We start from the raw sequence: 13313 nt of genomic DNA on the forward strand, positions 1-13313 counted from the left end.
GAAAGCAACAAATATGGTCTAATTTTGCTATAAACACATAACTTTTGATTTAACTTTCTGGTTAGGGTTTGAACATGTTCTTGATAAGTAAGATGTGAGTCAAGATAGACTCCTAAATACTTATATACTGATACAATTGAAAGCGTTTGATTAGAAAAAGTAATAGATTTGGATATGGATAACTGTCTCCTAGATGAATAAAAATACATGCCTTGTGTTTTCTTGACATTAAGTGTTAAATGATTATCTTGCAGCCAGTTATGTAAATGCTGCAGATCTGTGTAAGTTTGTAATTAATTGTGTCGATATTAGAACCAGAAAGAAAAATAACAGTGTCATCAGCATATAGCAAAGAACTAGAGAAATTCAAAACACAAGGAAGATCATTAATATATATATAAGGAAAAGTAAAGGACCTAAAATACTGCCCTGTGGAACTCCCATAGAACACACTCGTGGCTGTGATGTTACTGTGCCGATTCTTACAGTCTGAGATCTGTCACTTAAATACGATGTAAACATATCTATTGCAGGAAGATGACAAATGAAAAGAAAGAAGTTTGTTTAACGGAATTTGATGATTGGCTGTATCGAAAGCTTTCTGAAAATCTATGTATACAACTCCAGTAATCTGACCCTTGTTTAGAGACGTACGTATTTGCTCAGTGAGAAGCAGCAAAGCCGACATAGTTGACCGCAAGGGTCGAAAGCCATGCTGGCAATCACTGAGCAGGCTATTATTTTCAAGGTGGTTAATTAGTTGATTATATAATATTTTTTCAAGCAACTTGGAAATGGTTGGGAGAATTGCAATTGGACGGTAGTTGGAAATCTTAATTGGATCATCAGATTTAAACATGGGGGTGATCTGGGCCGTTTTCCACATGGTAGGAAATACTGATTGTCTAATACACAGATTAACTAAATGATAGTGGTATAAGAGTACTGGCATGAGTTTTAAGAAAAGTCATGTTTAAATTATTTATATCACAAGCATGAGAAGCATTCAGAGAACACAAAATATTAGTTATATCATTTTGTACGATTTCAGAAAAAGAGAATTGCTGAGATAATGTTGGTACTGATGTGAGAGACAGAGGACTAGTAAATCTAGAGGATAATTCTTGTACAGATGCAATAAAATACTCATTAAAAGAATAAGCAATTTTATCATGATCAGTAAGAAGAGTACCATTTATAGATATTTGTAAATTATTATTATATTTTATTTTCACCAGTTATTGATTTCAATGTTCGCCATAATGTTCTTGGATTGGAAACTGTTTGACTAATTTGATTTTCATAATAAGACTGTTTTGCTTTGTATAATTCAAAATTACACTTATTTCTAAACTGTGTGAAAATAATCTTAGCTTCAGGTGTTTTTAATAATCTGTAGGCTTTCAAGGAAGAGGCCTTCTTTTTTAGGAGCTGTAAAATATCAGGACTTACCCAAGGTACTGTATTTTGTCTAATATGTATTTTACAGGTAGTTGTATATTTTTTACGTATTGCCTCCACTTTCCTATGGAAATTTGAAAGAACATGATCAGGATTTTGCAAAAACAGCTCGTTACTCCAATCAGTATCAGCAAATTCAGCATTAAACTGAGACAATTTTGAATTTGGTACTTTTTTAATGTAATTATTTTTATGACATTTTGGCTGTTTAAAACATTTCCTAATGACATATATGAGTGAATGATCTGAAACTGCTGTGTTTATCACTCCTGAAATATCACAACAGAAAGAGGGTTGAGTCCTCTTTAAAGTTTAGGTACAAGTCAATTCGAGACTTTTTTGTGAATTAAGTTTTCTTAGTTAAGAACATGGGTTGGAGCTCTTAATTTTGAACTTTCAAAGTGCATTAGATGGAACAATTTAACTTATAAAATAAATTTGTATTTTTTCCAATTCTTCATTTGTCTTTTTTTTTTATATCACAATAAATATCATATCGTGGACTTCATATCGTGATATCATGAGATTTTGATATCGTTACATCCCTAATGTTTTGAAAGCTTTACCCTCAAAGAAATCACACAAATTTCTTAAAGTTCTTTAACATTGGAAAATGTTTCTATTCAAATTGTCCAACTTAAGTAGGTGAGGCAAAAAGTTATTTTTGGACCCTGCTTGGTGAGTAACATCCAAACATGTATATGTAGCATTCACGGTGCATATGAGAGTTTCTGTGTGTCAGGATATCAGTGTGTGTGACTGACAGATCATTGTGTTGGTTTCAGGAGTGCTCCTGCATCTCCCACCCACTCCGGCCTCCTCTCTCCGCACTCGAGCGGCCTCCAGACCCCAGAGTGTTTGTCACGAGAAGGATCACCAGTGTCTCATGAGCATGACTTTGGTTCTAAGCTTGCTTCTGTGCCTGAGTACCGATACTCCCAGAGTGCACCAGGTGAGCGCGTCTCCTTTAATAGCACAGCAGTACTGACAGACTGACTGCACAGCAGTGTGCGTCTCTAGCAGTGTTTGGATGTACAGTCTCTGAATAGAAACAATACTAACTTAACCTATTTTTTCAGTGGTATGACAGTAGCTCAGCTGTAGTTAAAATACTGGAGCTTTTCCGTTTTTTTTTTTTTTGTTTTTTTTTGTTGTTGTTTTTTGTTGTTTTTTTTTAAGTAAGTATTTTGTAGATTTTTTTATTTTTATTTTTATTTTATTTTTTGTAGCTTGACAATTTGCATAGTACTTTTTACAATACACATCTTTTAAAAGAAACTTTACGTAAAATTATTATGTTAATGTTTATAACTTCTTATAACCACATTTAGCTGATTAGAAACGGACCGTAATATATGTTTTACATTTTGTGACGATAAAGTATATGTTGCCCTACACAGTTATACTATATGTATGTCCGTAGTATGTCCATAAGGTTGAAGATTCTTATATGTGACCCTGGACCACAAAACTAGCCTTAAGTAGCATGGGTATATTTGTAGCAATAGCCAACAATACATTGTATGGGTCAAAATTATAGATTTTTTTTATGCCATAAATCATTAGAATATTAAGTAAAGATCATGTTCCATGAAGATATTTAGTAAATTTTCATTCCGTAAATATATCGAAACGAAATTGGTGATTAGTAATATGCATTGCTAAGAACTTCATTTGGACAACTTTAAAGGCGATTATCTCAATATTTAGATTCCCCCCCCCCCCCCCCCCAAAAAAAAACAGATTTTCAAATAGTTTTATCTCGTAACAAAAATATTGTCTTAACAAACCATACATCAATGGAAAGCTTATTTATTCAGCTTTCAGATGAATAATTCTCAATTTCAAAAAGTTGACCCACATGACTAGTTTTATGGTCTATGGTTACATATATCTAACTTTCTATAAAGAGCTGAGTGATCATGCATTTGCATTTTGCAATGAAAACAAAAATAACAGGCAATTAGTTGCTGTATGTGACTGTATTGTATGTTGATAAAGTTGGATGTAATATAAATCCAATTTTAAACAGAGATTAATTTATATTTTGTGACTAAATGAACAATCATATGGCTGAGGAAGTAGGGCCCTATAAAATCTGTTTTGTTTTGTTTTGTTTTTCCCAAATTTCATTTTATTATTATTATTTTTTTTCCATTTAAATTTTTCTGGATTGTTTTTTTTTATTATTCTAGACTCTGTTTGAATGGTAAAATTACAAAAAAATCTGTCAAAGGCACTCTCAGACTAGTTCTAGGGATTGTTTATGTGTTCTTGTACACATACAGTCACACCAAAATTAATTCAGACACCTTCAACATTTCTCACATTATCACAGTTTATTCGCTATAGTTTAGAAAATGGATAATGTCAGATAACTTTGATATAAAGGTATGTAATGGACTATAATCAATCAAAAATGATTCAGACAACTGTTAATATGACAATATTTACACAACTATCAATACTTTGTTGACCAGTTACCAAGTAATGCTTAATTTTGTTCAGTATGTGGAGTAAAAAGGTTGCATTAGCAATTAAAAAAAAAACTTCTGACCAAAACATGGTCAGGTCAAAGTGTCTGAATAATTTTTGTTCCCAAATTTTAACAATTTTACTGGTTGTCCGCTGTATGAAGAATTTTTGGGTATATGTCACAGTTTACTTTGTTGCTGTCCTCACATAAATGAACTGTAGTGTCCTGCACCCACTAAGAAAAACAATATCTGGTTTGACTGTATATTGAGCTGGCAAAGTCTGAAAAAACCTCAAGCGTCATGTGCGTTTCATAATGTGTGTAGTACACGAAACCACCATTCATTCACACAGAAACACGCAGAACATGCAGGATTCATATTTAAATAGTAATTTTGCTGCTTCATATCACGTTTTATTTTAAGCGTACCGATCTACTTTTGATTTAATCGTCACATTCCGTCACATTCCGTGTTCTGTTTTGTTTAGCTAACAATTTTTTATATGTATGCAATCTTGGCAAGCTACTAATTCAAAGTCACTTCTCAAGTCCTAAATATATTTCTCAGACTCTCTATGATTCCTCTTGTCTCTCAGGCTCTCCAGTGAGCGCTCAGCCTGTAATCATGGCCGTACCATCTCAGTCCTCGGCCGGGATACCTAAACCTGTGGCTTACATGCCGGCCTCCATCATTAGCTCCTCCCAGGCCTCTGGTCAGGCCATCCATGTGGTGCAGCAGGCGCCAGCTGTCACCATGGTTCGTGTAGTGACCACCTCGACCAGCTCCCCCAATGGCTACATCCTGGCTAACACCACCTCATCAGGCTCTGGAGATGGACATGGAGATCAAAGAGGTACAACTGGCCATTTCGTCTTGCTTTATTACAGAGATATTTTTGCTAAATCTACATGGATACCTAGTCTTTAAAATTTGCACTCTGTGTGAATAGGCCTTAACAGTCTCTCTGTCTATATGGTGTGTATAGGTACAGTGGAGGAGATGCCTGTGGTTGGCAGTAGAGTTATTCAGGCTGTAGGAAGTCACTTAAGTGCAGCCAATAGGGGGCAGCAGAGCTACACTGTTGTCCAGCAGAGCGCCATGCACCAGCTTCCTGTGCAGACCATTGCTCAGAATGGCAAACATGCTCTTCCTGTCACCAGCGTACCAACCAGTGCTTACGGTATGTGTACGTTGAAATTTCAAATTTACAGTGCACGATTATTTTCTAACTTGCTTTTATATAATCTTTCTATCATGAGTTTGTGATTCATTTTGTAAACGTTTACACTTAATCTTTTTTTTTTTCATGTTTTGAAATTCTTAAAGTTTTTTTAGTAGTTTAAGTAGTTAAGTAAGACAAAAGTGCTTATATTAATATAATAATATATAATATATATCTGCCACCAAAATCTAAACCCATGAAATTGTCATTAAAATAAAATAAACATGACTAACTGAAATAAAATAACTTATTATTATAACTTATTTCAGTTAGTTGCCAAAGCCTCACTTCTCATTTAGTTTTAAAGTACTGAAATAATTAAAACTAAATAAACTAAAACTAAATAAAACACAGAATAGAAATGGAAAATATAAAAATAAAATCAAATTCAAAATATGAAGAACTAAAACAGGTAATCACTAATACTAACATTACACTAAATAAACTAAAAGTAAACTAGACACATAAAACACAAAATTAAATTACTATAAATTTCAATAAGCCTAAAATAGAAAAATAAAGTCAAATTTAAAATATCAAAATAAATTAACAGTTTATTAGTGATACTAAAATAACACTAAATAAACTAGAACTAAATAAAACACACAAATAAATTACTATAAATCTAAATAAACCTAAAATGAAAAATCTAATTCAAAATATAAAAAACATGAACAGTTTATCAGTGATGCTAAATAACACCAAATAAACTAAAAGTAAATAAAACAAAAAATAAAATTTGAATAAACCTAATGTGAAAACATAATCACATTCCAAATATGAAAAAAACAGTTTATCAGTGATACTATCAGTAAAAGTTTATTAGTGATACTAAAATAACAGTAAATAAACTAAAACTAAATACAACACAAAATGAAATTACTGTCAATTTAAATAAACCTAACATAAAAACAACAAAATATAAAAATTAAATTCTAAATAAGAAAAAGCATAATTATCAGTGATACTGAAATAACACTAAATATACTAAAACTATATAAAGTACATTACTATAAATGTAAATAAACCTAAAATTAAAACAGATATTATAAAAATTAAATTAAATTCAAAATATGAAAAAAAAACAATAACAGTATATGAGTGATACTAAAATAACACTAAATAAACTAGAACAAATTACAACAAATTGAAATAAACCTAAATATAAAAATAAAATCAAATTCAAAATATAAAAAAAATAACTGTTTACCAGTGATGCTAAAATAACACTAAACACTAAACTAAATATAACACAACTAAATTACTATGCATTTAAATAAAATTAAAAATAAAACAGAATTTAAAAATGAAATGAAAAAATATGACAAAACATTTACAGTTTCTCAGTGTTACTGAAATAACACTAAATAAACTAAAACTAAATTAAATACAACTAAAATTAAACTGAATACAGAAAATATAAAAATAATATCAAATGTAAAATAATCAAAAAACAGTTTATCAGCGATACAAAAATAGCAATATCCTAAAACTAAATAAAACACAAAATGTAATTACTATAAATTGAAAAAAAAATTAAATTAAAATAAAAACTGAAAATATAAAAATAAAATTTAATCAGTTTATCAGTAGTGCTAATCTAACACTGATGTGACCAACTTGAAGGAGGGGGGGAACTAAAACAAAAATTATAGAATTACTGCAGACCCTCATGATTGTGTGTCGATGTCAGCAAGTCTTTTAAAAAAATGTATCTTTCTATGACTACACAAGATTAGTTCAGATGTCATGTGGTGCCACTTTCTCAAAACTGATATTTGTGAAACTCAACTGACTTAAGTATCACCAGAATGAATTGTATAATTTTAAATGTAGTTTTGTTGATCGTATGATTTTGGTTACATACTTTGTCACAGAATACAAAATGACCATGTATTTTTCAATTATTTGTCAGTGACCTGTAGCCAATTTCTTTGTCATCTCTTTCCCCTTAGCTCTCACCAATCCTCTTCAGATCTTGGCAGCCCAAGCTTCGACATCCCCCCCTGTGCTGGTCAACCGACCCTCCAGCATGGAAACCGACGAATCCAGCATCGACGAGCCCGAGCCCAAACGGTCCAAAATGGAGGAGGACTGTGTCGCTCCGGTCCCTCAGCCTGTAATTGTTGCAATGAACCAAGAGGCCAGCGAATGAACGAACGAGTGAGTGAGTGAGCGAGCGAGCGAGCGAGTGAGCCGACGACGGATCTTTAAAGCACATCTCACAATATCGTTAAAACATATTGAGGGAAACATGCTTGGTTTTCTTTGATACAAGAACTCAAAAGTTTTGTAAACGCCCCACGCGGGCAAACCGACCGAATGTCTTTGTAAGAAGAGGTTGTCGTTTCATGGGGGGGAAAAAATTCAATGAGCTACATCTGGCAGCATTAAAATTCAATGCTCACACAGTTTTAATTTTGTAGGGGTTTTTAATCTCGGAAGAATGTTTGAAAGACGTATGAAGAGAGGTACATGTGCTTAAAGACACACCAGCTAGGCATGTGCGCCCAGGTAGTTCCTCACAAGGTACAGCTGAGAGAGAGAGAGTTCTTTTCGGGGTGGGGTGGGACCAATACCTATGCAGCTATTACAGACCATGAGCGTCTCTGAATTGAAGCAGTATATAAAAAGAAGGGTCACAGGAAGCTGCGTCACCGCAGTTACCTGTGCGGCCTTTGTGAGGATTTATTTATCTCTCTGTTTAAAAGAAAAAAGGCTATCTTTAATGAAATAAGATTGTTACAACTCAGCAGAAATAGATATCATAGAGGCCTTTTCTAGCTGGAGTTCTTTAACTTACATTATTATAGTGTACAATGTATTTTTTTTCTGTGGAGGATTCTCACCTTGCTTGCTTACTACAAAGAGAAATGTCTAGAAAAATTCAAATTTCCTAATTGGCCTATGTTTAGCGCAAACATTAAAAAGAACTCGATGAATGTAAGCACCGTTTGTTTATTTGTTATGGCTCACGGCACCCACTTTCAACCTAAATGACAGATTTTAAAAATTGTGTTTGTAGATACATTTTCGATGTTTTGTGTTAAAAAAGGTGGTAAAGTAGCTCAGTCAGTAACCATCCCCATTAGCACTTGGCCAAAATTCTGCTCCCTTAGCAAGCACACAATACGTCGCTGATGTATCCGATGTCAACCAAATGCTTTTCCAGACCTAGGAATGTAACTGTTCATATTGATTGTTGCAGAGGCTGTTTCTTCACTGACTTTCTGCGATCGCTTAATAATCGCAGAAGCCACTAAATGAATGTTCAGTATTTTTGTCTGAGAGTTCAAGAAGCTTATTTTTTAGTAATATACACAAAGTCAGCCTTTAATGAGACTTTCTAGTTTTACTAAGAGAAGAGTAAATATATATTGTTAGAATTATTCAAATGTTTTCTCGAGACAATCACTAACAGGATTCGGTTCGAGTTCGGTAACTGCTTCGTATGTTGCAAATTATAAAGTAGCTATACGCGAGCTACCGATAGCTTCTTCGTATGCCAGTGTAGTCGTACAGTGACAGCCGTACAGTGTTGATTTTGTAGTGGAAATCCAAACTTTAACAGACCAAATACATATCCTCATCATTAGTGCCTTAGTGCTTCACTTCTTTCAGGACTAAATACAAATAAAAAACGTGATGTACTACTTAAAGAAGACAACAACATCAAACTTACCTACTGAGATGTTAATTTGCAGGTTTGAATGAACACATCTTGTAAGAAAAAAAATTAACAACAGCATTCTGCTAGTATAAAAGTGTCTAAAGATGATGAATCATGTTGTGACTGGAATTAACACAGCAAGGATGTGTTAAATTGATCAATCGTGATTAATCACATACAAAATATAAGTTTGTGTTTACGTAGTATACAGTATGTGTGTGTACTGTGTATATCAATTATGTGTGTGTGTATATATATATATATATATAAATACACACACATACATGTGTGTGTTTTGAAAAATGTATGCGTGTATATATACTTACACTCCTGGTCAAAAGTTTGTGATCAGTAAGACTAAGTATTTTTTTTTAAGTTTCTTATGCTCATCAAGGCTGCGTTTATTTGATCAAAAATACTGAAGGTAATATTGTGAATTATTATTATTATTACGCTACAAAAAAACGTTCTTCTATTTTAATATACATTAAAAATCGTATTTATTTCTGTGATCAAAGCTAAATTTTTAGGCATCATTACTTCAGTCTTCAGTGTCACATTAACCTTCAGAAATCATTCTAATATGCTGATTTATTATCAGTGTGTTGATTAATATCTGTGTTTTTTCAGGATTCTTTGAATAAAAAGTTAAAAAAGAACAGCATTTATTTAATATAGAAATCTTTTCTAACAATATACACTACTGTACAAAAGTTTGGGGTCAGTACATTTTTATTCTTTCTTTTTTTTTTTTAAAGAAATTATTACTTTTATTCAGCAAGGATGTGTTAGATTGATAAAATGTGATGCCAAAGACTTATATTGTTAGAAAAGATTTATATTTTGAATGAATGCTGTTCTTTTTAACCTTTTATTCATCAAAGAATCTTGAAAAAAATTACAGGTTCCAAAAAATATTAAGCAACACAACATTGATAATTCTAATTATAAATCAGCATATTAGAAATATTTCTAAAGGATCATGTGACACTGAAGACCGGAGTAATGGCTGATGAAAATTCAGCTTTGCATCACAGGATTTTTATTTTTATTTTATGTATATAAAAATAGAAACCATTATTTTATACTGTAATAACATTTTGCAGTATTATTGTTTTTTTCTGTATATTTGATTAAATAAATGCAGTCTTGATGAGCATAAGAGACTTCTTTAAAAACATTACGAGTCTTACTGATCCCAAACTTGAGTGGCAGTGTATATATAATTTGTTATATGAAATATAAATATTTTATATATAAATATGTATTTTTTCTTTAACATATACATGCTTGTGTGTGTTTATATATACATAATGTACACAGTAAACATACATAAACACAAACTTTTTGTATTTTGTATGCGATTAATCTAGAGCTGCAAAACGATTAGTTGCAATTAATCGATTCAAAATAAAAGTTTATATTTGCATACTATATGTGTGTGTACTGTGTGTATTTATTATGTATATTTAAATACACATACATACATGTATATATTAAGGGAAAATATGTAAATTTAATGTTAAATATTTGTTTATATATAATATAAACATATACATAGTTTATATACAAATACATACAAAGTGTTTACATACGAATACATACAAATATTTTTTAAAGAAATCTCTTATTTTCATCAAGGCTGCATTTATTTGATCAAAAATACAGAAAAAAAAAACAATATAAAATAATGTTTTTTTTTATTTTAATATACTTTAAAATATAATTTATTTCTGTGATGCAAAGCTGAATTTTCTGCATCATTGCTCCAGTCTTCAGTGTCACATGATCCTCCAGAAATCATTCTAATATGCTGATGTATTATCAGTGCTGGAAACAGTGCTGCTTAATATTTTTTTTTTTGGAACTTGTGATTCTTTTTTTTTTTCAGGATTCTATGATGAATAACAAGTTAAAAAGAACACAATTTATTCAAAATATAAATCTTTTCTAACAATGTAAATCTATGCTATCACTTTCTATTAATTTAACACATCCTTGGTGAATAAAAGTATTAATTCCTTTCAAAAAAAGAAACTTTTGAACAGTAGTGTATATTGTTAGAAAACCTTTCTATTTTAAATAAATGCAGTTCTTTTTAACCTTTTATTGATCAAAGAGTCCAGAAAAAAGTATCACAGGTTCCAAAAATATATTAAGCAGCACAACTGTTTTCAACACTGATAATAAATCAGCATATTAGAATGATTTCTGAAGGATCATGTGACACTGAAGACTGGAGTAATGATGCTGAAAATGTAGCTTTGTATCACAGGAATAAATTACATTTTAAAATATATTCACAAAGAAAACAGTTATTTTAAATTGAAATAATATTTCACAATATTACAATTTTTTTGTATTTTTGATCAAATAAATGCAGCCTTGATCAGCACAAGTCTTTATAAACAATTAAAAATCTTACTGATCCCAAACTTTTGAGCGACACTGTACATATATGTGTATATTTAAATATACATAATAAGTGCACACACATAATAGTATGCAAACAAACTTTTATTTTGAATCAAGTAATCGCAATTAATTGTTTGACCACCCTACTGAGTGATACAATAAAAGTAGACAGGAAATAAAATCCTGCTGGTTCTTTTTTCTTTGAAACTACTTCTAGCTCAGCGGACTAATGCATAGATCAAGAGGAATCTGCCAGTAAACAGAAAAAAAGTCTTTTGGTGAATTTAAAGGAATAATTTGCTTACATGTACTCATTCTCAGGTCATCCAAGATGTAGACGAGTTTGTTTCTTCATCTAAACCGATTGAGAAATTTAGCATTACAGAACTTGCTCACCAATGGATCCTCTGTAGTGAATGGGTGCCGTCAGAATGAGGTTCCAAACAGCTGATTAAAAACATCGCAGTAATCTACAAGTAATCCATACGACTCCAGTCCGTCTTGTGAACTGAAAAGCTGTGTTCGTAAAAAACAATCCATCATTAAGATGTTTTTAACTTCAGACTGTTTCTTCTGGCTATCTATCAAATTGCTTTCTGCAAAGAAAGTCAGAAAGTGATGTAATGCAAAGTTTCTCCAAATATGTTCTGATGAAGAAACAAACCAAGAACAATTTTGGATGGCCTGAGGGTGATTACATTTTCAGCAAATTTTCATTTATGATTCAACTTTGAAAGAACATTTGCATTCATATGATCCAGATATCGATGCAGAAACATAGATATTGTTATTGTCATAATTAGTCTGATTAGATACGGCTTTTTGTTTCATCTATTTACATGGGCTTCAATAAACACAATAAATGAGAACCACTATTCCATTTGAAGTATACGGTTTATTAAAAAATCAAGAACAAAATTTTGATTTGCCTGATAAATGAAAGAAATCCATATGTACGTGTTTTTTACTTCTTGTAGAACCAGTATAATGGTGAAATAAACATTGTCTGTCATTGTTAACACACTTAACATACAGATTTAGCTGTCACTGCCTAAACGTTTGTTTGTTTTTTTCATATTTTTTCACAATCTGTCACAGTGTCTGTACACGTATATAACCATGGAGTATTTTTTATCACACAGATTCAAAGAATTTTTTTTTATAATTTCTTTTTGTGCTTCGTGTTGTGCATATTAGCATATGCAAGTGTTTATACACTAAACATTTCTAATTTAAACTGATGTAGGTTTTCTTTCTCTTCTGAGTCTAGTTGAAAGATGTAATCTGTTTGCATTGTACACAAAACACCCCTCAAAATGCTTTGTGAGATCATGCATCACGTGAATGTCTGTTTTTAACGTGTATTCGAGTACACAGTGTATGAGGGCTTTTCTTCTGTCCATGCATTTTATGCAATGGTGTATCTGGAATGAATAAAAATACTTCACTGGCTAATCTTTTAAATAAATAGGTGGCAATGGCATCTTCTGTTTTGATTCCACGTTGATGAAGGTTTAAGCATTGCTTTGTATGTCCGCCGCTCCACCTTCATTTTGTTTCTTTTATCATTCATGTAATTTATTTTCAAATGTTATTGTATGCAGGGTACCTAGCTTGATTCTGTTTCTCAATTTATCACAATTTCCTTCCAAGTTGTATTGCATTAAGTCTTTATAACCCTGTGCACCAAAACTGTGCAACTCTGTCCTGTCTTTGCCTGAGCAGAACTCTTGAATATGCTGAAATGTTAACAGCAAACTATTAAAAAGTTTGAACTACAAAGTTTCAACTGCAGCCTGCTTCAACAAGTCATGAGGATCTCTGAAACTCTGGTTCATTTAAGAACAGAATAGATATGAATTTACAGCCTGCTATTGGCCAAATACAGCTTTGATTTTTACTGCATCCATGGAGTGTAAGTATTATAAATAATGTAATTGTAATTGATAACTGGAGACTGGCTTTATTAATTTAGCCAGAACTTTTTATGATTTGTTTTTACACATACACTACCAGTCAAAAGTTTTTGAACCGTAAGATTTTTTTTATGTTTATTAAAGAAGTCTCT

At 31.6% G+C, this 13313-nt stretch overlaps 1 protein-coding gene across 1 annotated transcript in view; it reads left to right on the top strand.

The window, feature by feature from the left end:
- Positions 1-13027, top strand: part of foxk1 (forkhead box K1) — a 31438-nt gene extending 18411 nt beyond the window's left edge. The window contains exons 6-9 of the mRNA XM_073838873.1: positions 2247-2413; positions 4534-4791; positions 4924-5118; positions 7116-13027. Of these exons, the coding sequence (XP_073694974.1) occupies positions 2247-2413; positions 4534-4791; positions 4924-5118; positions 7116-7315 (820 nt within the window). The 3' untranslated portion in view covers positions 7316-13027. The remainder of the gene's footprint in view (positions 1-2246; positions 2414-4533; positions 4792-4923; positions 5119-7115) is intronic.
- The last annotated feature ends 286 nt before the right edge of the window (positions 13028-13313 follow it).

The sequence above is a fragment of the Garra rufa genome, chromosome 1 (genome assembly GCF_049309525.1).
Source record: "Garra rufa chromosome 1, GarRuf1.0, whole genome shotgun sequence".
Classification (NCBI taxonomy): Eukaryota; Metazoa; Chordata; class Actinopteri; order Cypriniformes; family Cyprinidae; genus Garra; species Garra rufa.